Source organism: Carica papaya, chromosome 6, assembly GCF_054855325.1.
Source record: "Carica papaya isolate Zhongbai chromosome 6, ASM5485532v1, whole genome shotgun sequence".
Lineage (NCBI taxonomy): Eukaryota > Viridiplantae > Streptophyta > Magnoliopsida > Brassicales > Caricaceae > Carica > Carica papaya.
In genome coordinates, this window is record NC_142314.1 from 31,039,669 (window position 1) to 31,062,991 (window position 23,323).

Here is a 23,323-nt window from a genome sequence, read left to right on the forward strand (position 1 = left end):
ATTTAATTTATAATTTATTTCATTTTAAAGTTCTGGGTCGTTACATAAACTATCTAGTCTATGTGGTAACTCCAAAAGCCCAATGCTAGGGGCATAGGTCAGCCCAAGAAATAACAAGTCATATAAAATATTGATCAAGATATATATATATAAGGGCTGGAGGTCTAAAGTTTTGAATTTAGCAAAAAGATCCTCAATATTTTATAGAGCAGCCTTGCAAGATGTTGCAACTGGCATGGAGATATGTGGTGGCGTTATGGAGTCAGCTACCTAGAGTATAAAACAGAGACAAATATCGATGTCATCAACAATCGACGCACAGACAAAAATTGTTCCAATTACTTCTCATGCCTAAATATCTATTATCAATCTCTTAGGTATAATTACTACACATAAAATGTGTTCGTATTATTATGATACATTATATATACTTTGGAAAATGATACATTTGCATATCCTGATTAGGTATAGGAATTTTATCATAACAGAAGCATAGAGAAAAATATGAGTCTGGTAAGAAATCCATTAGACTATTGAGAAATGTGAGAGATTCTTTAGCTTAAAAGTCCACCACGAGACAACCTGTAGCAATTTAGATAGTGTACATTGTTGAAGTAGATGGTCTATTGTATTTGTCTCAAATTGTCTACAAAATATGTACTTAGAAATATAAAGAGACCAGTTATGAAAAGACATATATGGTAAATTTTTATGTAAAATGTATCACCATAAATATTTACGTTGTAGTAGTACGTGGAATTGCCATAATCTTTGCAAATATCTAAAGTGTCTGGGGTATTAATCTAACTTTAAAGACTTTACAATATACTCTTTGGTAGAGATGCACTTTCGTCTTAAAAAGTCTTAAGATAGGTTAACTACGATAGGGAGATTTGGAAACGGTAAAAACAACAACGTAGGGAACTTGTTTATACAACAACTTTGGGGCATTTCCTAAGTATTTATGAATTGGTGGGTAAAGGTATTGACTTGTTTAAAATGGGGATTTCTAGGGATGAAAATGCAATGTAACCCAAGGATCCATCCACCTATACGTGTCGTGCCCATTGCCCATCCCTTGATATATTCGTAGTTTTAAAATTTCTCAACTAAAATTTGGCCATGTTTAGATGTTTTAAAAAAAAATTAAAATAATTTTGGGTAATTAATTAAGTTAATAAATTAATAACAATAAATGTGAGTTTTCTTAATTAGGAATTGAAGAAAAATAAAATGTTTAAAATAAGTACAAAAAATATCGTAAATTAAATTAGAAAAAAAATTATTAAAAACTAAATTATAATAATTATCAAATTCTTGGGGATTGATCTCGGTAATTTTTTCTTAATTTAATTATTTACGTGTACTAACTTTAAATCAATTAACATATAATTAAATAATTAATATATAAATTGTACATTATTATTTAATTATCACATGTTCAATAATTATTGAAAATAAATTATTTCAAGTAATAATATTTTAATTTATATCATATGTTATAACAAAACGTGTATGAGTGAAAGACAATCATTTCTTTCCAAAAAGGCAAAAAATGTTCATTGAATGAATGGAAAAGGAATTATGATTAGAAATTGTCTTGTTATAAGTCCTTAAATTTTCATTGAAGGAAAAAATAAATTCTAAATTCAACACCTATTTGTTATTTTTATACTATATTATATGGTTACCTAAACTAAATATTTTCCCTATTTTCTTTGTCTTTTACTTAAATAAAGTAAAATAATTCACTTTCATTCTATATACATACATGCTATCTATCAAAACAAAACAAAATTTTTTAAACTTTTAATGATCCGGTAAAATACTATTTGAATAAATTTATGTAAATATTAACTAATTCACTTTTTTAATTCGATCGAAAACAAATGATTTACAATAAAATGTACACAAACACACACACACACATACACATATATAGATATATTATATTTGATCAAAATGTTTAGTATGTTCATCATTTATCTTTAAGATTTTGTTCTATTTTTTTGACTACCAAATCTTGAGATACATGCAATCTCACAAAAAGAAAAAAGAAAAAAAATTCTAAAGTGGGTTGAGTTGATTAAGGAATACTCGTTTGTTTAGACAAGAAGATTAACATATAATTAAAGGAAATTTAGAATCCCTATGAATTTGTTTACCCGATTAATTAATTTTTAATTATGCACTAACACATGAGGTTGGTGTTAGTGGAGTGCAACTTAGAAACAGGGTGGGGGGGTAGCTGTACACTGCGTGTTACGTGTTGGACATGTCAAACAAGATGAACGGAGGAGTATGCCTGCAATTACAAAAATGACCTTACGGACTGCCCTTTAAATTTACCACAATATCCTCACATATTTCAATTATTTACAAATTAGCCACTCAAATCTAAACGCGGAAACAACGGAATGATTATCGTGGCTTTTCAAATTTTGGTCGACCCTTCGTACGTGCAAAATGACATCCTCCCACATGCACTAAATTCTCTTTATTAAAAAAAATATATATATAATAATAATAATAAATTCAGAAGGATATTCTCAGATAAACTTTTGTTCATACTAAATTTAATACTTCAGCAAGAGAATTTTTTTACCAATAAAAATTATATAAAGGTAATTAACTGAAGAAGAAATGAAGAATTTCTTCTTCAGTTAATCTTTGTTAGTACATTATACTGTCTTTAGTATCTATCTATAAGTACAATTCTATTAATTTTTCCAACACGATTTAGCTTACCGAAACTTAATATTTATTATATTGTTGAAACGCATGATTTTTTTAAAATTTTATAAAAAAATTGTCTAAATTTTCAATAATTCATGGCAAATTTTGAGTTTGAGATCAAGAGGGTTGAATCGAATTGTATTGTCTAACGATTTCCTATAAGTTAATGACTAATCATTTTATTTTAAAATAAATCGTTGTGAACTGATCTGTCAAGATTTTCTGTAATTATAATAGAGATTTAATGTAAACAATTTTAATATATTTTAAAATTTTTGATATAGTAACTAACGGTAATGGTAAAGAGTAATGGAGAATTTGAATTCGATTCTGCATTTTGCTTCGGCCAAATTTGAAGCAATTCTGCAGATATTGACATCAACAGGAGGAGAGCCTTCAAGTTTATTGCAAGGCTGCCCTACAGATGTAAACCAATGGGTTATCCTTTTGGCTAAAAAAAGAGAACCTTTTTCCGACAAAATTATAGTCTTAGGTTAAAGCAAAATAATAAAACAATAGAATTGATTGTGTTTTTCAATTAGAAAGTCATGCGTTAGTTAAAAACTAGTTCTGAGTACTCGTAAATGTTATTGACATATTCTTTTTACTCGAGATTTTAAAAATAAAAAGTCGATTTAGACAGCTTTAATTTTTCAACTGAAACCTTAAAGACTTTTAGTTCCTTTTATTATGTGTATCAACATTTTGGTTTTATCAAAATCAACTTCAACTACCCTTTTACCAATTTTTTTTTTTTAATAAGGAAAAAGTCCATGCAAATGCCTATAAGATTACAGAGGTACAGAACAGTAAAACGAGTACTTTGAGGCTGAAAGGGAAGGCACGCATCAAGAGGGTGCAAAAGGCATCTTTGCAACACCATTTACCAGAGTTCATGAGAAACATATCCTCACTTTAGTAGGCACTTTAATACAAATCTTCAATTGGGTCTTTTTTTATGCTAAGATCGAACTTACCGGAACCATTGTCTATTCACTTCATTATAATATTTATACTACATGGAATGCAAGCAGTTAAAATCTTGTATCGTACACATGAATTTTGACCTCAAGAAGGTACAAAAGAATCAATTACCAGTTGAAAATACATAAAGCGTAAACAAACCCCTATATAGTTAAAGAAACATACCCGCTAAATTTCCCTCTTCTCTACTGAACTTTTTGCTTTAAACAGAGACGTAGCAACCTTCAGGCGGATGGGAAACGTTACTGTTTGTTAACATCGCACTAGACATCCTCACAACCACTGGCATATCCCACTTTCCTGCCACTTACTAATACCACAAAAGAACTTAACATCCTCATATCTATGCATGAATAAATAACTTTAACCCTTGGAGATTAGAGAAGGTTCCGAGAAAGAAAATTAAAACAAAGGGCTGGGATTTGTAAAGTTGGCACGCTTACAATCGCAATGACAAATGCTTCTGGACTCTTTCACTACACGCATTGATCTCAGAGTGTGAAGCTTGATGTTCACCAATTTACCAGCCATCTGTTTCACAAGAAAAGTGAAAGTATCAGTAATAATTCAAAATGGTTTCCTTGCAAATCTTTTGATATACCAGAAATTTTGATTAAGTAAAAGATGATAACTCATCGACCCCAGGAAAATAAAATCACTATTAATTGTTTAGGGCATCAAAGAGTGCAATTCTCTTCACTGCATTACGAACTTATTTTTAATATATTCCCATCATCACCGCCAGAACCAGGGAAACATGCAAAACAAAAGAGAAAAATTCCCCATGTTCCAGTAAACCATGAAAAGCGATAACCAAGTAGGGAGAGAGGCAGTAATTTGGGCAATTGCTTTTAGGGGTCAAAATGTAAATTCTGAACTTTAAATTCTGGTCTGGGTAGAAAGTACAGAGAAATATTTCTCTTGAATTATTTATTGATCTATATTGATAATCTAAAATTTCAACAAATTATATAGATATTTAGAAGCGTTACTAATTAGACAACTATTAGGAAACTGAATAGACAACTCCAAATCATTTTTAAGTATAGGATTGCATATGGTCTAATTCCCCTTCCATTTCCACCTAATTCCTACCTCTAGTCTTTATATCAGTCTTGAGATGCAAAATTAGAGTACATTTTATATGTTCAATCCCACCCCTATCCTCATCTTGAAGTGGTAACTGAATTCCAACCCCTAAAGAACTCAATGTGGGAGTAAGGAATGCAATCAAACATTAAATATTTTCTAATCTGTATGTAAAAAGTAATGTGAAAATTAGTCAGGAGAATTAGTGAAATGGAACGAACCTCTGCGTATAAATAAAATAATTTCTAAACAAAATAACATCAAACAATCCAAACAATAGGCATTCAAATAACATCTAAACAATTAATTCCCAAAATATAGCAATACATAATTACCAAAATACTCTATAACCTTTTATCTTTATGCTCCTGCATGAATTCCTCTGTGGTAGAGAAGAACTCAACCTGAGCAAGAAAATACAAATGAATTCATGTAGATAGCTAAAATTAACCGTCAATCTATCTCCAAATCTTTCAGTTGACGGTTTTCCACTAGATAAGAATGTTCAATGTAAATTCCTGATGCAAGACTTCACTTGCTTCATATCATGAACATCTTTCAACAGTTTCCTTAGGCTTTTTTAGCAATTGACTTAATTATCAATTCCAGGCTCTTCCCTGCTGTAATCGAACCCATGAAAATCAAATAAATCCACAACATTAAATATAAGCCTTATTTGAAGGACATATGATAAACCAGCTATGGTCTATGTAGGCACTAGAAGTAATCTTCTTCCCAATCTTGCAGGCACTGACCTTTCTTGACCTAAATTTAAAAGAACTCCCTTTCAGAACCCATTCTTTCCTTAGATACGCTTGAACGTGATTGCCCATTGCAAATCCCTTAAACCTTTTGTGTTGATCCGCATATTCCTTATAAAGCTCATTTCAAGAATTGAATATTGCATATACCATCATATATCTTTCTTATATGTTCGATAAAAACTATCACATCTTCACTAAATCGGACTTCATATGGCAACGAAAGAAGGTCAAATACATATTGAGGCTCATCACGGTCTCAAACTTCTTGGGACAAGAAACATGGAAATAAATGCTTCCTAGGGCAGCGCAAGCTGGTAGGCTACATCCCCTACTTTTTCCAAGACGGCAAAAGGCCCATGAAATTTTGAGGCCAGCTTTTTTGGTCCTTTAGCAGCTAGGGCATAGTTCACAGTAAGGATGCAGCTTCAAAAGCATTTGATCATGTATATTGAGGTAGACCTTATAGTGATGCTTGTCATAAGCCAATTTCATGGCACCCTGGGTAGTAAGGGATCTGCAACTCATGGTTTTGCAATTGATGATCAACTGCTTCTAGCTTTGCACCTCCAGGATAGTATGAGACCAACCTTCAGGAAGGCAGACCATAAACAACCTCGAAAATAGTAGAGAGCAAGGTAACGAGAACTGGTGGGTGTTATAACAATATTTTGCCCAAGGAAAGCATTCCAACCGACACCTTAGCAATCACTAAAAAAACTGTTAAACGAAGGATAAATTAGGTTAAAAGGTACAAGGGTAAATTATACCCTTTGTGATTGATTGTAATTTATTATTTATTTCCTTTTGCATCCTAGAGAACTAATATATATACATATAGCTGTAATATTCAATAAAATATATATCAAGCCATTCTTAAGATGGTGTCAAAGTCTACATTAAAGAAACCCTAACCTTCACTACAAACCCTATTCGGTGGTCACTGCCGAAATAGAAAAGAAAAAAATCCTAAAAAAGTAGGTCAGCCTTCATAGCTGACCACCATAGATCAGCCGCCAGCCACCGCTGCTGCCAGCAGCAGCCAAGCCAGCCTTCATCGCTGGCGCCAGGACGCTAATCTGCCACGGCCTTGTCTCCATCACCAGAGCCCTTCGCTACTGTGTGCCGCTCCTGATGGGGTGCAAATCTGTCTGCAATCTGCTCATCTGCATGTTACACCTCTGCACATCCATCTGCTCTGCCAATTAACAATTAACAGGTCAATTTTTTGTCTTTTCTTGTCTTGCACATTGCTCCTTTAGCCTTTTCCACCATTGAAGCACAACATTCTTCTTCTTTAACATCAGAACTAATAATTTGCTCTCCTCGATAGTTTGCTTCCATTGGGAATAATTTTCTAAATTGGTTCCCTAATCTAGAAAAGATTTTATATACTTTTTTTTTCCACGAAAATCAATTACATCACTTTCACCCCCCAAATTACAATCTAAGGTTCTTACCCAGGTCCCAAATTCTTCCATGCTCGGGCTGCTCCATAAATAGGGAGCATGGAACAAACAGATCCAAACTCTTCTGCATCCTCAAGACCTCCTTCTAACATATTCAAAGGACCATAATTTCCTTCTAGTACATCCATGTAAGCCTTCTCATGATCCCCATGAAAGTTTTGCACTTCTTGTAAAAGTTGATTTATCATTCTTCACATATCCGACATCTAACAGGTTGGTTCAGCCTATGATCTCAAAATTTTGTAGCTACAGTAGTAGCTATAGATTTTTCTTTTGCTTTGACACATATTGATGTAGGGAAAGAGCGAGGCTAATTTGGAAAATTGATTCTAGAGATTGAAAATCAAAATTGATGAATTTAAAATTCTGGTTTGCCCATAAAGTAGAGTGAAGAATTTCTCTTGCGCATCTTGCTTTCTATTGATAATCTGAATTCTCAAGAGATAACCTATATATTTATAAGTGCTACTAATTCTACTCATATTAAGAAAAGCAAAGAAAATATAACTCAAAATAGCACTCCTAACCATTAAATAAAAACCACTCCTAATGAACCTAACCAAAATAATGTTAATACAATCCTAAATAGCAGGACTAACATAATGGTTGAAGTTAATTAGACAACTCCAAAATATTAAACTCCCCACACCCTCCATTGACTTTATATTTTTCAATGGCAAGCTTACATCTGCCCCACACTGGTTCAAAAAAATCATGGCCCCATTGCTGCTCATAATCAGAATGAAATTTACACAGACATGATATATCCAAGTTGCAAGAGTGCTTACTAAGATAACTTGGTCTTATTTATATCAAATAACCATTACTTGCAGCTTCATCACAGCTAGATTTATGAAAAACAAATCTTGCAAACAGTTCCTAAAATAACCTAATATCAACAGATTCAAGACAGGATAACTTGAAACATAATCAAGTAACTTAAGGTCCACCCACATGCAATACATATTTTAATTATATGTTTGCCTACCCTCTTTTTTTTAAATAAAAGTGTTGTAAATTTATAGGTAATTTGTCTACCCTCATACAAAGTAAAGTAACTATATAAAAATAGAAATTGACTTTTAGCAGAAGAGACAATAACAAACCATTCTCCAAACCAAGTCTTCGGGACCCAAGGGCTGCGCTGGACTGGAGAACACGAAATGCCTTGAGTGCTGAAACAAGGAATTTAAGAAACTCAGTTGTAAAAAGAATATCTAAGTAGAATAGTTTGGAAATAGAAGCATTGACATATAATTGAGAAGTGCTACCATACTGATCATCCATTAAAATAATGATATTGAACCAACAATCAAAAAGATACATATATACGACAAGTATTACAAGCCTACATTTAAAATAAACACTATGTCTAAATCAATTTCCTATATTCCGAAAAAGGGTTTTAAAATTTGGACCCTAAGACAGCATGTACCTTATGCAAGACATTTCAGAGCATGTAGATACAGCACAGTATGTAAGCTTTACAATCACTTACCTGGCCAAGGTTCATCTGCATTTCTCTGATTTTACTAGGGCTTATGCTTTTTAAAAAACTTAAAAGCCATCCTGGTTGTACAGCATCGCTGGAAGAAACAAATATTGCTATCTGCGTAAAAGGAAAAAGAATGGATACTTAACAGCTGCTCAGTATAAGATGTCAGTTAGCACTATGAGCACATGTATCAGCTGGGAGGGAGTAATATCAAAGTTAATAGCATCTTTACTGCTATCTCAAAAAAATAGCATCTTTACTGTCCAACTGAGATAAGATGTAAGTGAATAAATGTTAGTTCAGAAAAAGAAGACCCAACTCATATTTAACAATCTGAACCAAGCAAATCTCCTCCTTTAGTGAGAGAAACTGGAGTATTTGGCAATATCTACGTCAGGATACATCCTATAGGCATATCCATGTTTGAACTCAACACTAATTTACCCACTTGAAGGTGTCCATATGATATTTATTCAGTGACCAGAATAGAATTTAATACACATAATGCACAATTTGAATCAAGATCAATTCAAGATAGCACATCCAATCGGCTCCAATAACTGAGCTGATGTTGTGCATCCACATGCATAAATTGAACATCACTAAGGAAGATTCAAATACTTTCATATATACCCTCTTCACTGGCAACAGAAAGCTTAAATCATCCACTTCTACATATGGACTCCAAAACACTATTTGAAAATATCAATGAAGGAAACAATGAGATACTTGCATCAGTTCTGCATTATTGAACTTCAAAAAGTACCTAGTATTGTTACAACTGTAATTACAGAATTCCATATACCTTCAAAAAGTACCTAGTATTATTACAACTGTAATTACAGAGTTCCATATACCTTCCTATAATCAAGTATCCCTTCGAAAGGAAGCTCCAATTCGTCGCTAACTATAACTGGTAGACACCCACTAACAATAGCATCAAACAATCTCGCAGAAGATGGAGTGTCACCAGCTGGGCTTAAACAGAATATGGACCTGGTGACAGAAGAAGCAACAATTTGTTATAAAGAAGTACAGCCAAAATGCAGCAATGTAACAAAGGTAATGCTGCTCTATAATTGACCTGCGCATTCCATCCTGAGCAGCAGCTTTCCCTCCTTCCCCAGCTGTTCCCTCCTCCATAACTACACCTTCAGCACCACCTAGTTCTGCAACAAGTTTAGCACGGATTTTTCCTCCCTGAGAGTAGAAAATTGGAAATGTTATGTTACCATTTGCCAACAACATATCCAAGCACCAAGTATCCCACGGGCCACACAACAAAAATATTTTGATATATTGTATGTCAATTAAAGAAAGTTAAAACTACATAAAAAGAAAAATGATTAATCGAAAAACCATAAGTACTGTTATGATAGCGTTAGGAGGACAAACAAAATTTCTAGTAAACTCTTACCCAGATTGTCTAGAAGATGTTATGCATGTGAGAGTTACACAACAAAGAAAAAGCTTAATTTACACCTTCAAGAGCACCTAGGAGACAACAGTAGTAAAATTTCAAATAGACATGTCATGTCAAAGGGCTCAAACATACATGTGTCTCTCTGTGTGTGAAACTTAGTCACCCTGAAAGAAAACAGTTTATATTATTTTCATTTGTTGGAGGAGCATGACTGGTTAAAATAACATTCTGAATCAAAATGTCTACAAACTTCAATCAAACCGACTGAACCAGAAGCCAAATCCAGATCCCACCAACAAACCATTTTAACTCTCAAAAACTCAATCTCAAGTAAACAAAATAACCATTCTCTACTTACAGATCCATAGGTCAGTCTTCCTGAAAATCGTTTTGAAGATCTCAGTGTATTCTCTCTCTCTCTCTCTCTTAATCTCTTTTCTTTTTTTTTTTCTCTAAAAACAGTGTACTATTGTCCTCTCAAAAACCCCATGAACCATTCTGTGTCACACTAGGCTAGTTGTTCCTGGAAATAGTTTCCAATAAAACCCACCATACCATAATACCTATTATCAATCACAATCAGTTTATTGGCAGAATCTAGACATAGGGAACCCACAGATATACTGCATACCACTTTCTGATAATCACAATCAGCAATCTGCACCACAATGACTTTTCTATACCCTAGAAAACTATCTTTTAGTTCAGATTTACTTCTTTGTTTATGAGAGGATTAGTGTTTGGTTTATTAGGCATCTTTTGGATGGGCAAGTAACTTGACTAGGAACAATCATCAATTGTGATCCTATATGGTAGAAGGCTGGTTGCCGCAGCCTATCTATGTATGTGGCACTTTGTAACTGAACAAAACAACTGAACTATAATCAGTAAGTTAGACTATCCGCTAGAGATCGAGGGTTCTCTCTAACAAGTCCCAACAATCACAGTAGGTCGATAGTGTGGAAGTCTAACAAGCATGTTTCCTGCTTGTTGCAAGTTGTTTGCAGTTAACAGACACTAACAAGATTCCATACCCGGAAGTATAGCATATGCTCTCAATCTGTAAGCGCAATGGGTCATCATTAATTCCGTATTTTCCAGTTGTCTGAGGGATCTGTTATAATCTTTAGGTACCAAAATAAATCTAATTTTGAGACCAATAAGATGAAATAATCAGGTTGACAAAAATTCTTGCAACAAAAACTCTGCATTATCATTAAAATACAGACAAAAATTTATTAACTCTTTGGTAAAAACTCTTACAGCATTTCTTTTAAGCCTTCCACGGAAAAACAGAAGTGTGGTTCTCGTTGATGCAGTGTCTGATATGCATTTGACATCGCATAAATCAACATTTGGGACATAAGGAAGAATTAGGTCTTTCTCCAGTGAAACTTGCCCTGGCTTATACCTAAAATTTCAAAACTAATCAATCCTAAGCAGATATACCAAAGCCAACTTGACAAAAGACAAATCATTTTTAATTGAAAACATATCAGTCACCAGTTTCCAGTGGAGTCCATATCAGGTAACAACCAAATTGCATTTTTCACATTTCTACGAACAGACTTGAAGGACCAAGGATGATGAATGGGAAATATGTGATCCCTTCCTTCAGATCGTTTCCAAGCAGGCTGATCTGTAACCCACTTCAAAGCTTCCTATATGTAAAAGCAATATAATAAGAGCCTTAGCAGTGATATCTCATATTATCCCACTAAAAAAGAAAAGAAAAGAAAAGAAATGTACTTTTCAGGATAACATCTAACTTTTGAGTTCAACTCATGTAAAGAAATTTTTAAATACCCATACAACAGAATCGAGAACAAATTCAAGTACTCAAATGAAATATGAATCATTAGATGATAAACATCAACAAAATCCAGTTGCCTATAAAAATCTGATCTCCATCTCACAAGCTGAAGAAAATTTTGCAACCACAAAATCACTATCAGCGTAATTTTTTTTTTCTGAAATAAAAATCACTATTACCATAATGTGGTTTCTTGTGATGAAATTAAGGTCATACTCTAAGCAAGTACATGTTAACAGTCACCTCGAATGCTTCATTGTCATCCTTGCATCTTGAATGCTTTTTTATCATGAATCAAGTAAAAAATACTTAAAGATTTGAATCTCAGGTACTATTTTCTATTTCAAACCTTAAAGAGCCACATCTGTACTTCTGAAATGCAAATATATATCTTAGTATAAAATGAAGATTCCATCTAACATAATTCAGTTGGTTTTTGGACAAAATACATAACATAGTTAGATTTGATGTTTCCATCAAACATATGAGAAAAGGCATGGGGAACAACAAGACAAAGTTATTTATCATGTATGGACAAAGCTAGGCTAAAATTGACTTACTCAGAAACATCAGCCAGTTCAGGGAAGTAAGATCAGTTTCCGGAAACTTAAATTCCAGATAAAAAGGGAAAGGGCAGAAAATCACTCGAGATACATTAATAATATAAAAGCACATCCATCAGACGTAATAAATGTACAGCATTATTGTAAGATTGGAAGTTCACTCACACCCTATAAAGTGCCTTGCAATCTTGCTTCTCCAATAAGAAAAAGCTAATTGTAGTGAAGAATGGCACATAGAACAGGTCCGCTTCCTCCTGCTCATGGACTCTGACAACATTTTTCAAAACCCTTTCTGACTCTGGAGCAATCAAATCCGCCCAAATCCAATAATCAATGGAATGCTGCAAATAGACAAGATCATAGATAATTCCAACTCGGGGAAAGATTAAACCAAACAACCTGAGAAGGGATTGGAAACATCATTCCAATAAGACCTAAACATTTTATATTTGTAGAAATAGAACGATGATCTGGGTTGGTGATAATTCTTATATTTTTCAGTGGTGGCGAGAAATTACAGTATGCAAGAAGAGCTTTCCCTGTCTTTTCGAACCAACTCAACACTTCTTAACCTAGAAATTATGTAATACTCACAAACATGAGAACAGACAACCAATGAAAATTAACTTGACGATGAATGTGAAACAAATTTAATCTCCAATTTTCTTATTTTATAATAACGGAAGATTATTTCTAAAAAATTAATAACGGAATACTTTAAATTGCAATAGCCCAATCTAATAGCAAAAGTAAGAGAAACAAGAAGAGCACAACTTTAAACTCATACCTGTTCGATTAGGCGATGCACAGGGCTGCCATTAGATGTGAGATTAGAAGTCTCCCTGTAAGTATTTCTAAACAACCAAAGCAAATCGTACGTGAACTTGCTAGGCATGTCGTACACATAAATCCTGATGGGAAAATTCAACGGGTAAGACTGATCTCTGTGCAACCAATTTCTCTCGCTCCTATACTTCAAATCGTCGAGCCTCTTTACATCCTCTTCTCTGACGGTACGGACAGTATCATCTCTAACTGGAGAGGAAGGTTTTGGGACTTTCTGAGTCAAGAAATTCTCGAGAGAAGCCACGAAGGAAGTTTCGGGTTCGACCTGCAGGTTGGAGTACGTAACGGGAGTGCGGGAGAAAGATGAGGATGAAGATGAAAATGAAGACGAAGAGAGAGACAATAAAACGAAGATAAGAGAGAGAACAAAGAGAGTGAGAGCAAAGATGAGGATTGAAGATTTAGGTCTTGATTGTGGATGAATTTGTTTTGCAGGCATTGGTTCGAGCTTTGAGTTACGAATAGAGTCTAGTGGTATGTTTGTTTGTATGTTGATTCAGTTTCTGGCTCAAGTGTTTATAATAATCACAGATCAATTTGTGGAGTTGTAAGAATTTGATCTGATTCTCCCAGGCTTCATTCACAGAATACCTCCTCCTCGATCGGACTTCTGCCTAGGCCACTACCACTGTTGGAACGGGGACTGAGAAGAAGGTGTTTGGGAGTTGGAGCAAGAAATATAATTAAACTAAATTTTTTTTATTACGTTGTAAAGGGGGATTACAATTTATCAAAAATTTTAAATAATAAAAAATTTAACTAAATATATATGTTACATCTGAATTATAATTGTAAAATTTAATTATATACTACACTATTAAAAACTAAAGTTTATTTATTATTGTAATTATTTTTATATATAAAATTTATATAATGGAAAAATTGCAAATCAAATAAAAATTATATTTTATTTTTATATTTAAATTTTAAATATAATTATAATATATATTATCACATTCATTTTATTTTTATATTTTAAAATACATAATGATAAAATTTTAATTATAATTTAATATGGTTAAATTGTCAATTACAGTCAACCTATTTGCATCTTAAAAATAAACAATAAAATTAAAATCTTAATCTATATCTTAAATTAATTTCAATATATGGTACTATATAATATTTTTACTAACTTATATAAATTGTCTTATTAAAATATTTATTGAAATTATTATTTAAGATAGAAATTTTAGTTTTGGTTGAGGTTACTTATAAGAAATTGAAAATTTTCAACGAAGAATATGAATTATTTCTTGTAACCAAATATTTATATATATATATATATATATATTAATTAGTGATATTGCATGTTTATTCTCTAAAAACAGCCTGGACAAATTTAAATTATATTTGAAATAATTTTAAGGTCCCATTGCTCATATTTTTCTTAAGTTCAAGATAAATAAAATAATATTAAAATAAGTAAATAAATTGTAACTGTTGCATTATATATTGAGAGAGTAAAAATAAATCACTCCTATGTAACTTATTGTCAACAGGATATCAAATCCTTGAAGGAAAACCAGAGAAGCCTTTAGATGTTTTAATGATGTAATGCATGGGAACATGAATACTTCAAATAAAATATGCAGAGAGAAGAGTAAAACTTCCATACGTATATATATGTATATATATATATATATACCCCTTCAAGCAATAATGCAGACAACCCAAGATTGATTACTTACATGAAATAAAATATGCAGAGAAAAGAGTATGGCAAATGGAAAACCCACCCACATTCCTGTTTATGATGGATATAATATTCATGGTCAAGAACTAAAAAATTTTCATAACCTAAATGAATGACACAGTATTAGCACCAATAAGGAACCAACCATCATAGATATCATGGATTCATCACCTGCGCAGCTCAAAAGCTAATGAGATCATCTTTAGATGATTGTTGCTTTTTTGAATCCTGCCCTCCTCCAGATGTACCTCCACCTTTCTTACCGAAAATCATTTCATCAAGATCATCCATCATGTCATCATTGCTTCCCCCATGGGCCCCACCTCGAGAACCTGCTGGCTTCCGAATAAGAGCATCGTCTCTTGCATGACGAGGCGAATCATCAGGTTCAACAGCAACAGGAATCATGGCTGGCTCTGGTTCAGTAGGACCAGCCGATGGCTTCTTCATCTCGTCGTACTTGGAGAGGATTTTCTGAAGCTCGTCATTAACATTCAAAGCTTCAAAAAGCAAGGCCTCATTATCTCCAACAGTTTCAATAATTCTCTGGACGGTGGTTTGGGACTGATGACACTGTTGTACGAGGGTAGTTGTCAAATCATCCTGCCATGGAATGAACACCAGATTACTAACATCTAACAGGTACCTCATATATAATAGAGTTCGTCCAACTAAAACCCCACAGGAACCAAATCCAATCAACTTTAAACATTTTTCCCAGATCCTTCCTACACTAACAGCCCCAGGTCAAAACAATCCATTAGTTTCCTACCACCACAAATTGAAAGTTAACTTTTGAACAAGAGTACTGGGTCAATAGACAACACAGATGAACCTAAAAAAGTTGCTTTCTCCTTTTCTGGTAAATTAAAGGAACACTCAAGTTTTACCCTAATAAGCAGATCCTTTCAAGAATTTCACTAAGGCCGAGAAAAAGCGATAAAATCTTAGATTTGTCCTAAAACTTTTAAAAACAAAAGAGAAAAACAAATAATTTCTTGGTTGAATGACTGACCAAGCTACCAGATTGTTCACCCAATAAACTGAAAGGCCAAACTGCCAGGTCTTTTAAAATACTACACGTAAAAATAGAGTTTTGTTCAACTTTTTAAAATGGAGAAATTTCTGCAGTTTAGGGAAAAACTCAGAAAATTTCTGCAATTTACCTTTTATAAGTAGCAAAATGAACTTCTCTTTTTTGAGAAAAAATAGCAAAATGAAGTTTTGACATAGGTAGATCATTATTTTATATCTAAAACAAGGAGATGGCAGCCACATCTCAATGAAAGAGTATTTTATATCTAAAACAAGGAGATGGCAGCCAGATACCAGCCTCAGAAAATGGAAGAGTATTTTTGGACAAGCCAACTCATAATTCACTCATTATTTGTCATTCTAGTATAACAAACTAAATTCTAATAGTTCAAAATCTTCATGGAACCCTAAGAGCACAGTCAACTCCTCCAAGAATGGAGGCTACAGTAGCGTGAAAAGCATGTACTACTCTTTCCAAATGGTGCAAGGTATGGAAGGAACTCATACTATTATGTAGACAACAGTTCATTGCACTGCACATGTTTTCTTACTTCTTAAAAATATTTTTTATTTTAAACTAAAAATCATTTAGAAAATTAGAAGGGACTCAATTTGGTAAGCCCATAAACAGTTCAAAATCAGCTAATCACTGCATCAGGTCACCTTAAAAAAGATTAGCTTGACAGTTTTCTTGGTTCAGCTCGGCTTTGATGTCTTGACTCAGATTGAGAACTTTCACTTGCAGCAACTAGCACAAGCAGCTACCACATGACTTTATAGTGAGCAATGTTGAATAGGCTCTTAAGCACAAAAGGTTTCAGAACCAAGGAACAAAGGTTGATAATGGCTTTGCATGGCAAATGCAAGAAATTGATGGATCAGTAAGAGCAGAACCCATTAGAAGTAAGGCAGCACATCTGGTAGCTTTTAGGTAGTCTAAAGTAACAAATCTGCAGTGTGCAAAACCATTGTCCTCTGTGCTTGGTGGTGTGTGGTGACAGCTCAACACAAGAATGTTGAACGGGGAAACAACATAGACTAGTAATTGTAATTTTCATTTGTCCAATCTCATAACAAATTGTTTTAGGCAGTGAAGGGACTGGGTAAAAAATTATGCACCGACTCTAACAGATATATGACAAGTAGGGTTTAGAACTAGATAGAACAGGTAAGCAAGAAAGACCTGAAAAAAAGATTTAAGGTAAAAGAATCTCGGAAGAAATAGATGGAACCTGTAAGCTAGAAAGAACAAGAACTAAAGTAAAGAGTACAAAGAAGATAAATTCGGAATAAAAGCTAGCAAATAATTCACATGCAGTCTTACCTACTATGCCGAGATTATTATTATTATTTAACTAAAAAGCAAATAAAAAGTTTATAAATATTGATCAAATTCCAAAGTGCTAAAACTAATTACTAGTTTTTAATAGCCTAAACAATATAAAATTACTTAAATTCATGGTAATTACAATAATATTGTCCACCACGAAAATGTGTGTTAGAACTTCTCTTTTCTGAGCCAAAAACTAATTCAAAGAGGAAGCTTAAAGAAATGACAACAGAAATCTAATCTACCCCAGAAATTTTCATATGAACGAAAAAAGAGGATATGAAACTACCAATGTGGTTATTTTACATCATCTTTATCACTCCCCTACAATAGAATATTTGGTTTAAACCAAAACTACTGCCCTTTGTCCGAGTCCATGACCAAATCTTCATGAATGTATTTAGATCCTCGAAGTTCTTCAAACAGGATTTGGTTTTAAGGTAAGAACCATCCAAAAATCTCAAATAAAACCTTCTAAGTTAGTATTTCAGTTACCAATCCTAGTACTCAATACTTGCAATATAATCCACAGACTACTGTCTCCATGGCATTTTCCCTAGAAACTAACAAATAAAATCCCAATCTTTTACGATGCTCCTGTATCATTCTATCGAGCTTGAGAGAACATATATTTTTGAGAAAAAAATTAGTATATTTTATATAAGCACCAAGCACCCGTAAACAAAGCTTTACAAATCTGTCAAAATATCTATCAAATCTTCATGAGAAATATGTCCTCAAGTTTTCCTTTGCTGGAATTAATTGAAATACCAAATAATTTGTTACTATTTGTTTTTCCAGTCTGCTTCATAGAGACTAAAATATCATTAAGTTGGATATGCAGAACACTAGTGAACTGACTATTTAAGAAGCTTCAAGTATGAGCAACATAAGCACTCAGGCTTTGCTTGTTTGTCTGAACTTTTAGCTTTATTTTATCTACCATAAATTCTTTACACACATAATCATGTTTTGCATCCTCTACAGTAGAAGCTACTATTTATTTTTCCATGCCTATACAAACAGTACCAAGTAATTGTAACAGTGTTCATCCGCATTAGCATGATTATATTATTGAACGAATTTTCAGAATTCAGAGTTCGTTTAGAGATCCAAGATATTTTTTCTGTTCTTGGTCAATTTCTCCCGATCTTCCAAGCTCTCCCACTCCTACATCAATACTTCTTTTGTTCTAAAAATAAAATTGTTTTCTTTGTAGAACAGAAAGTAGAAATGACACCTCTGTTCATTTTAGAAACAGAAAATTCAAATAGAAGATATTTTTTGGCTCCGAAACACAATCCTAATTGGTGGATAGCCACTGTGGGATTCTTTCATCAATCAAAAGTAGGGTCCATATTATAAGTTATGCACTCAATTATGGAAAATAACAAAGAAAATTCCACAATTGACTCCCTCCAATCTGCCTCCAGGTCAGGAAGGCTAATAATCCTACATGTTGGAGAGAATTAGGTCCAGGTTGATGCAAACTGCAATTGCTCCACAAATAAACAAAATGTTCGCTTTTGAGTAAAAAATGATAATAATAACAATGATAACAATGTTGTAAATGGGCAATGCCCCCTTAGTACCTACATCAATACATCTCATACTTTTATTTTCAAAAAAATAACAATGATAACAATAACAATGTTCTTTACTCGCTGACAGAAATAATATAAAAAATCTTTTAACAGCTTTAGGGGCATTACCTTAGAAACATAAAAACACTGAACATTAGATTTTAGCATTCTCGGGATGCTCTTTCTGTAATTTTTCAAAATTCAATGCTTAATGCTTTTGTCACTCGGGTTCATTGGAAAGGATATCTGTATCTCCTGAACTTATCGTCTATTCCAGGAATATAATTTTGGCCATATGATCTTGAACTGTGTCAAGATGGTTTGTCAAGAAGTACAAATGATTTTTTAATGTTGCATCAAAGAAGAAAGATCAGAAAAAACTGACAATTGAGATAGGAAATAAGTTAATTGCAAGCAATATCATGTGCAGGCCCTAAGGGGACGTGGGGACTATGAGCTTGTATAGAGCAAAAATTAGGAGATGTTTATATAGTAGAAATGGAAGAAAAAGGCATGAATAAGAGAAGAATACCTGTAAAGCATCTTGCTGGGGTGAGGAGGATAAAACTGTTGAAAGAAGCTCAATGCTGTTCCTCGCCACATCAAATGCTTCCTTTATTTGTTCAGCTGTAAATATTGGGACTGAAACATCATGCTGCTGTATCCTCTGTGCAAGATTACCATCCATTTCAGGTGCTGAAGCCGAACGTGGAGGGGTGAAAATTGGCACCAAACTCTCATTGTCACGACCAGGAAAGCGGATACCCCTTGATTTCAAGCTCTGGATTTAATCAAACAAGAAAGAAATGTTCAAAATTTATATCCACCTAACTGTCTGCATTAGAACTGATACCATATACCAAGCAAATATTGCTTAAGGTTCTGTTTCTACCATTTCCAAGACAGGACCACCAACAACTAAAACATCAAACATAAAGTTTATTTACATTGATATGTATGTTTTGCTCATATTGCTTGATTTCAGAACATAAAGAGGTTAGCCAAAAAGTTAACAATCTGTAAAATATATTATGCCACTTGAAGAAAATGGATGACTAAAAAAAAAAAAAAAAGAAAAAGAAGAGGAAAGAGGGAGAGTGAGAGAGAGAGGACTGGCTCAATAATATATGATAAGTCCAAGCAAAGCAGACTAGAGCCTCAATTAACGAACCACCAGAAAGGAATCAAGCTCAAATTTTGAGGCACTGTTCATCCAATGAAATTAATGTCCTGCACCTCATTTTGGAGAACCAAAACAAAGAATATATTATGGCTAAGAAGCAGGATGGATACCTTGTATGTTTCCTCATAGACAGGCAAATAACGAAGTTCATTGGTTGACTCCCCCCATGACTCAATCAGCATCAGAGCTTTGTTCCGATTATTAACAACACTCTGAGGATCATCAATGAGCTTCACCATTTCATCTAGAACCCTTTCAGCAGCCACCTCCGAGAAGGCCTTCTCACAATTCTTGACACATGTTTCAAGCAGCATCATTGCCAAAAACTGAACCCTAGGATGCTTCATCATGATTCTCTTCTTTATTCCACGGATTAATTCAACACTATTAACTTTCTCATGATTGATCATATCACAGATCTCCAAATTCATGGCCCAGTCAGGCTCCTCTAGGAACTCAGAAGTGGCATCCTCAACAAGCTTATCACATGCGTTTGGGCCTTGGAAAAGCTCCTTAACCTTGAAGCTCATTGAGGTCATGCCTGCACTCATCTTCCTGCCAACCTCAGCCCCTCCAATCTTCAGACGTTCACCAAAAGCACTGACTTTCTCCATCAAATTGTCACTCATTGTTGCAAAACTTCAAAACTCTAAAACCAAAATTATTAATGTGATTTCCCACAAAGTAAAACGTAAAACCCATAAAACACGAGAAATCTATACTATGACTGCTAGTTGAGAACGATGATCAAGACAATATGAACATTGTTTCCTGCCATTTTCACAAAAACACACCAAAAACCAAGTGGAAAGAGTAGAGAAGAAGGACCTATAAGAAGTCAACTGTGTCCTTATTACACTTAAGTTAGACCTTACTTCAGTTTCCAAAACTAAATAAAAACTTATAGGATCACAGCCTTCTAATTTGTGATATTAATTTTCTTGTTTCCCATAAAATACAAAAGAAAAAAAGAAAAACAAAAACCTCATAATCACATAAATCCCATTGAACAAAAATTACCAAAAGACTTTATTTGATATAGGAAACCTCATTTTGACTTCTATTAACTCCATATACAAATTATCATGAGGTTGACAAAAGTGCACGCCTTCAAACATTTGAAAACCCTAATACTGAAATCTCCAACAAAACCACCGTGATCTGTCTGATTTTCAGGAAAAGAAAGAATTACTTCATTTAACCATGCAATTCACAATTTTTTTTTAGTTTGCATAAGCTTGTTGTACGCTAGAGAGCAACAACCTACAATAAACTTAAATTGACACGACACCCTGTGTCTCAAACTTCTCAGAGAACAAACAGAAAACAAACAGAAATCCACAAGGACCCAATTTTAGAAAACAAGAATTAGAAACGAGAGCTTGGTTATAAATTCTCAAGACCATTAAAACTCACAATTTAAACACATCAAAAATCGACATCGTCTTTGATTAACGAGAAATCTTAACAGCAATCAAATCATATAAAAATCATAACCCGTTAGCCCCAACTAAAATCGATATCTCAAGTTCCAAATTTCCGCCCTAGCTCTCAAATTCAACCCAACAAATTAAGGACGGTAAAGTGATCAGATCAAAGAATCAAAGCATGTCACAGTCAAAAAGTGGTAATAACTAAAACATTTTTTTCGTCCTTGCTCCTGTGGTTGACAGAAAAGAGAAGAAGAACAGGAGTTTACCTTCGGGACTGGCGAGTTCTTGAGCCGACAAGGCGCGATTGACTCAGGCGCTCAGCTAAATTTGTTTATAGCTTCCTTGAAATTTCAGTCTCTCTCTCTCTCTCTCTCTCTCTCTCTCTCTCTCTTATAGGTAGAGGCCGGATGAAATTCTTTTCATTTTTCGTAATTTGTGAAATAAATAATAATAATTTTATGGAATAGTATCTGAAGTTTGGTCTTTTCAATACGCGGTATAATGTGAAGTTGATACCACGGAACGACACCGCATCATTGTCCGTGGAACTTTCCTGCAATTTTTAAAAAAGAAAAATGTTTACTTTTCTCCACTAATCGTTTATTTTAGATATTATACATCTCTTATAATTAACGTAAAAATTTTATACTTTAAACTTAATAAATTATTATGTTCATAATATTATATTAAAAATATAGCTTTTATATTGACTTTTAATTTTTTTTAAATACACGTGAGTAATCAAATGAAATATAAGATTTCAGTAAAATTATATCTTAAATTAATATCATAAAACTCAATTTAGCAGGGTATAATAAACTAAATAGGTTTTAATATTTTTTTTTTAGTAAAAACTAAAGTAATTACTAATAATAATAATATTATTATAACTATTAAATAAATTAAGTATATATTCTTATTAGTTGTTAGTTACCTCTCACATTCATAAACATTAAATGCTATTACCCAATATTAAAATTGTTCATTTGTTTTTAAAATCTCATGTAAATGGTAGATAATGACTTGGTAATGCATTCATATAAGTTAAATAATTTATGACTTACTAACTTTTAAGATGATAAAAATTAAGAATATTCATAGTATAAAAATTTAATATTATATATATAAGTGGTGGTTAACTTCGTGGGAGAAAAAATAAAATAAATATTATCTATCTATAAAATACGACATATTTTTTTTTTTTTTTTCTTAGTGAAAAACTATACATTGCATTAAAGAGAATACTGGCACAAAAATTAAAAAAATAATAATATTGGACAAAAGAAAAAAAAAACTATAAAAAATAAATGAAGTGTCGAGTAACAACTTAATTGTTACGGGCTATGTTTTATATAAACTATGAATTTTAAGGTCCTTTATGCAAGCATTAATCGAAACTCTGCTTTAGTGATAAATAAGAGAATTTGTGATATTAGTGTATTTTTTCTTTAAGACACGCATCTTTATTTTTATTTTTTTCAATGAGGTATCGATTTTATTTTTTCTTAGTAAAACAATTGTTACATTTTTGCTCAAATATTCTTTAATTATATTCCATATTTCAATTTTATTAAAATGATGTTTTGAATTACTCAAGGGAGTTTAGACTTTACCAAGTGTGAAATCCTATATTTTTAGTAACAAGTGAGTAGTTTAATTTTTTATTTATAAGAGTCTATTTGAGCAAGTTTAATTATTTTTTAGTTCGTATTGAGTTAGTATTTTTACATTTATTTATTTTCCTAATCTTTTATTTCTATTTGAGTTTTCAGTTTCACGAGACTTCTTACTTAATCTCCCTATCATTTTCTATTCTTTTTTCATTATTTAAAGTTCTTTAATTCATATGTTCTAACTTATTATGTTATTATCTCATTTTTTAAT

At 32.9% G+C, this 23,323-nt stretch overlaps 2 protein-coding genes across 2 annotated transcripts; both read right to left on the bottom strand.

The window, feature by feature from the left end:
- Positions 1–3,709: 3,709 nt before the first annotated feature.
- LOC110815999 (Exostosin family protein) lies at positions 3,710–13,920 on the bottom strand. The gene is made up of 9 exons (XM_022043996.2): positions 13,121–13,920; positions 12,501–12,674; positions 11,461–11,618; positions 11,221–11,368; positions 9,619–9,734; positions 9,392–9,530; positions 8,538–8,648; positions 8,146–8,214; positions 3,710–4,251 (listed from the first exon to the last, which is right to left on the bottom strand). Exons 1-9 carry the CDS (start codon positions 13,616–13,618, stop codon positions 4,123–4,125), a joined length of 1,542 nt encoding a protein of 513 aa, XP_021899688.1. The 5' UTR covers positions 13,619–13,920; the 3' UTR covers positions 3,710–4,122.
- A 922-nt stretch (positions 13,921–14,842) lies between these two features.
- LOC110816002 (Target of Myb protein 1) lies at positions 14,843–21,865 on the bottom strand. Its single transcript, XM_022044001.2, has 4 exons — positions 21,706–21,865; positions 20,117–20,655; positions 19,356–19,604; positions 14,843–15,478 (listed from the first exon to the last, which is right to left on the bottom strand). Exons 2-4 carry the CDS (start codon positions 20,633–20,635, stop codon positions 15,056–15,058), a joined length of 1,191 nt encoding a protein of 396 aa, XP_021899693.2. The 5' UTR covers positions 20,636–20,655; positions 21,706–21,865; the 3' UTR covers positions 14,843–15,055.
- Positions 21,866–23,323: the final 1,458 nt, after the last annotated feature.

Coding starts and splice junctions, on each gene's coding strand:
- LOC110815999 (XM_022043996.2), bottom strand. CDS start 13,618: ATGCCTGCAAAACAAATTCATCCACAATCAAGACCTAAATCTTCAATC. Junction 8,649..9,391: donor GGATACTTGATTATAGGAAG/GTATATGGAACT, acceptor CCTTTTACGCAG/ATAGCAATATTTGTTTCTTC. Junction 8,215..8,537: donor TGCAGATGAACCTTGGCCAG/GTAAGTGATTGT, acceptor TCCTTGTTTCAG/CACTCAAGGCATTTCGTGTT.
- LOC110816002 (XM_022044001.2), bottom strand. CDS start 20,635: ATGAGTGACAATTTGATGGAGAAAGTCAGTGCTTTTGGTGAACGTCTG. Junction 19,605..20,116: donor TCTATGAGGAAACATACAAG/GTATCCATCCTG, acceptor GATTAAATCCAG/AGCTTGAAATCAAGGGGTAT. Junction 15,479..19,355: donor CCCAGCAAGATGCTTTACAG/GTATTCTTCTCT, acceptor ATTCCATGGCAG/GATGATTTGACAACTACCCT.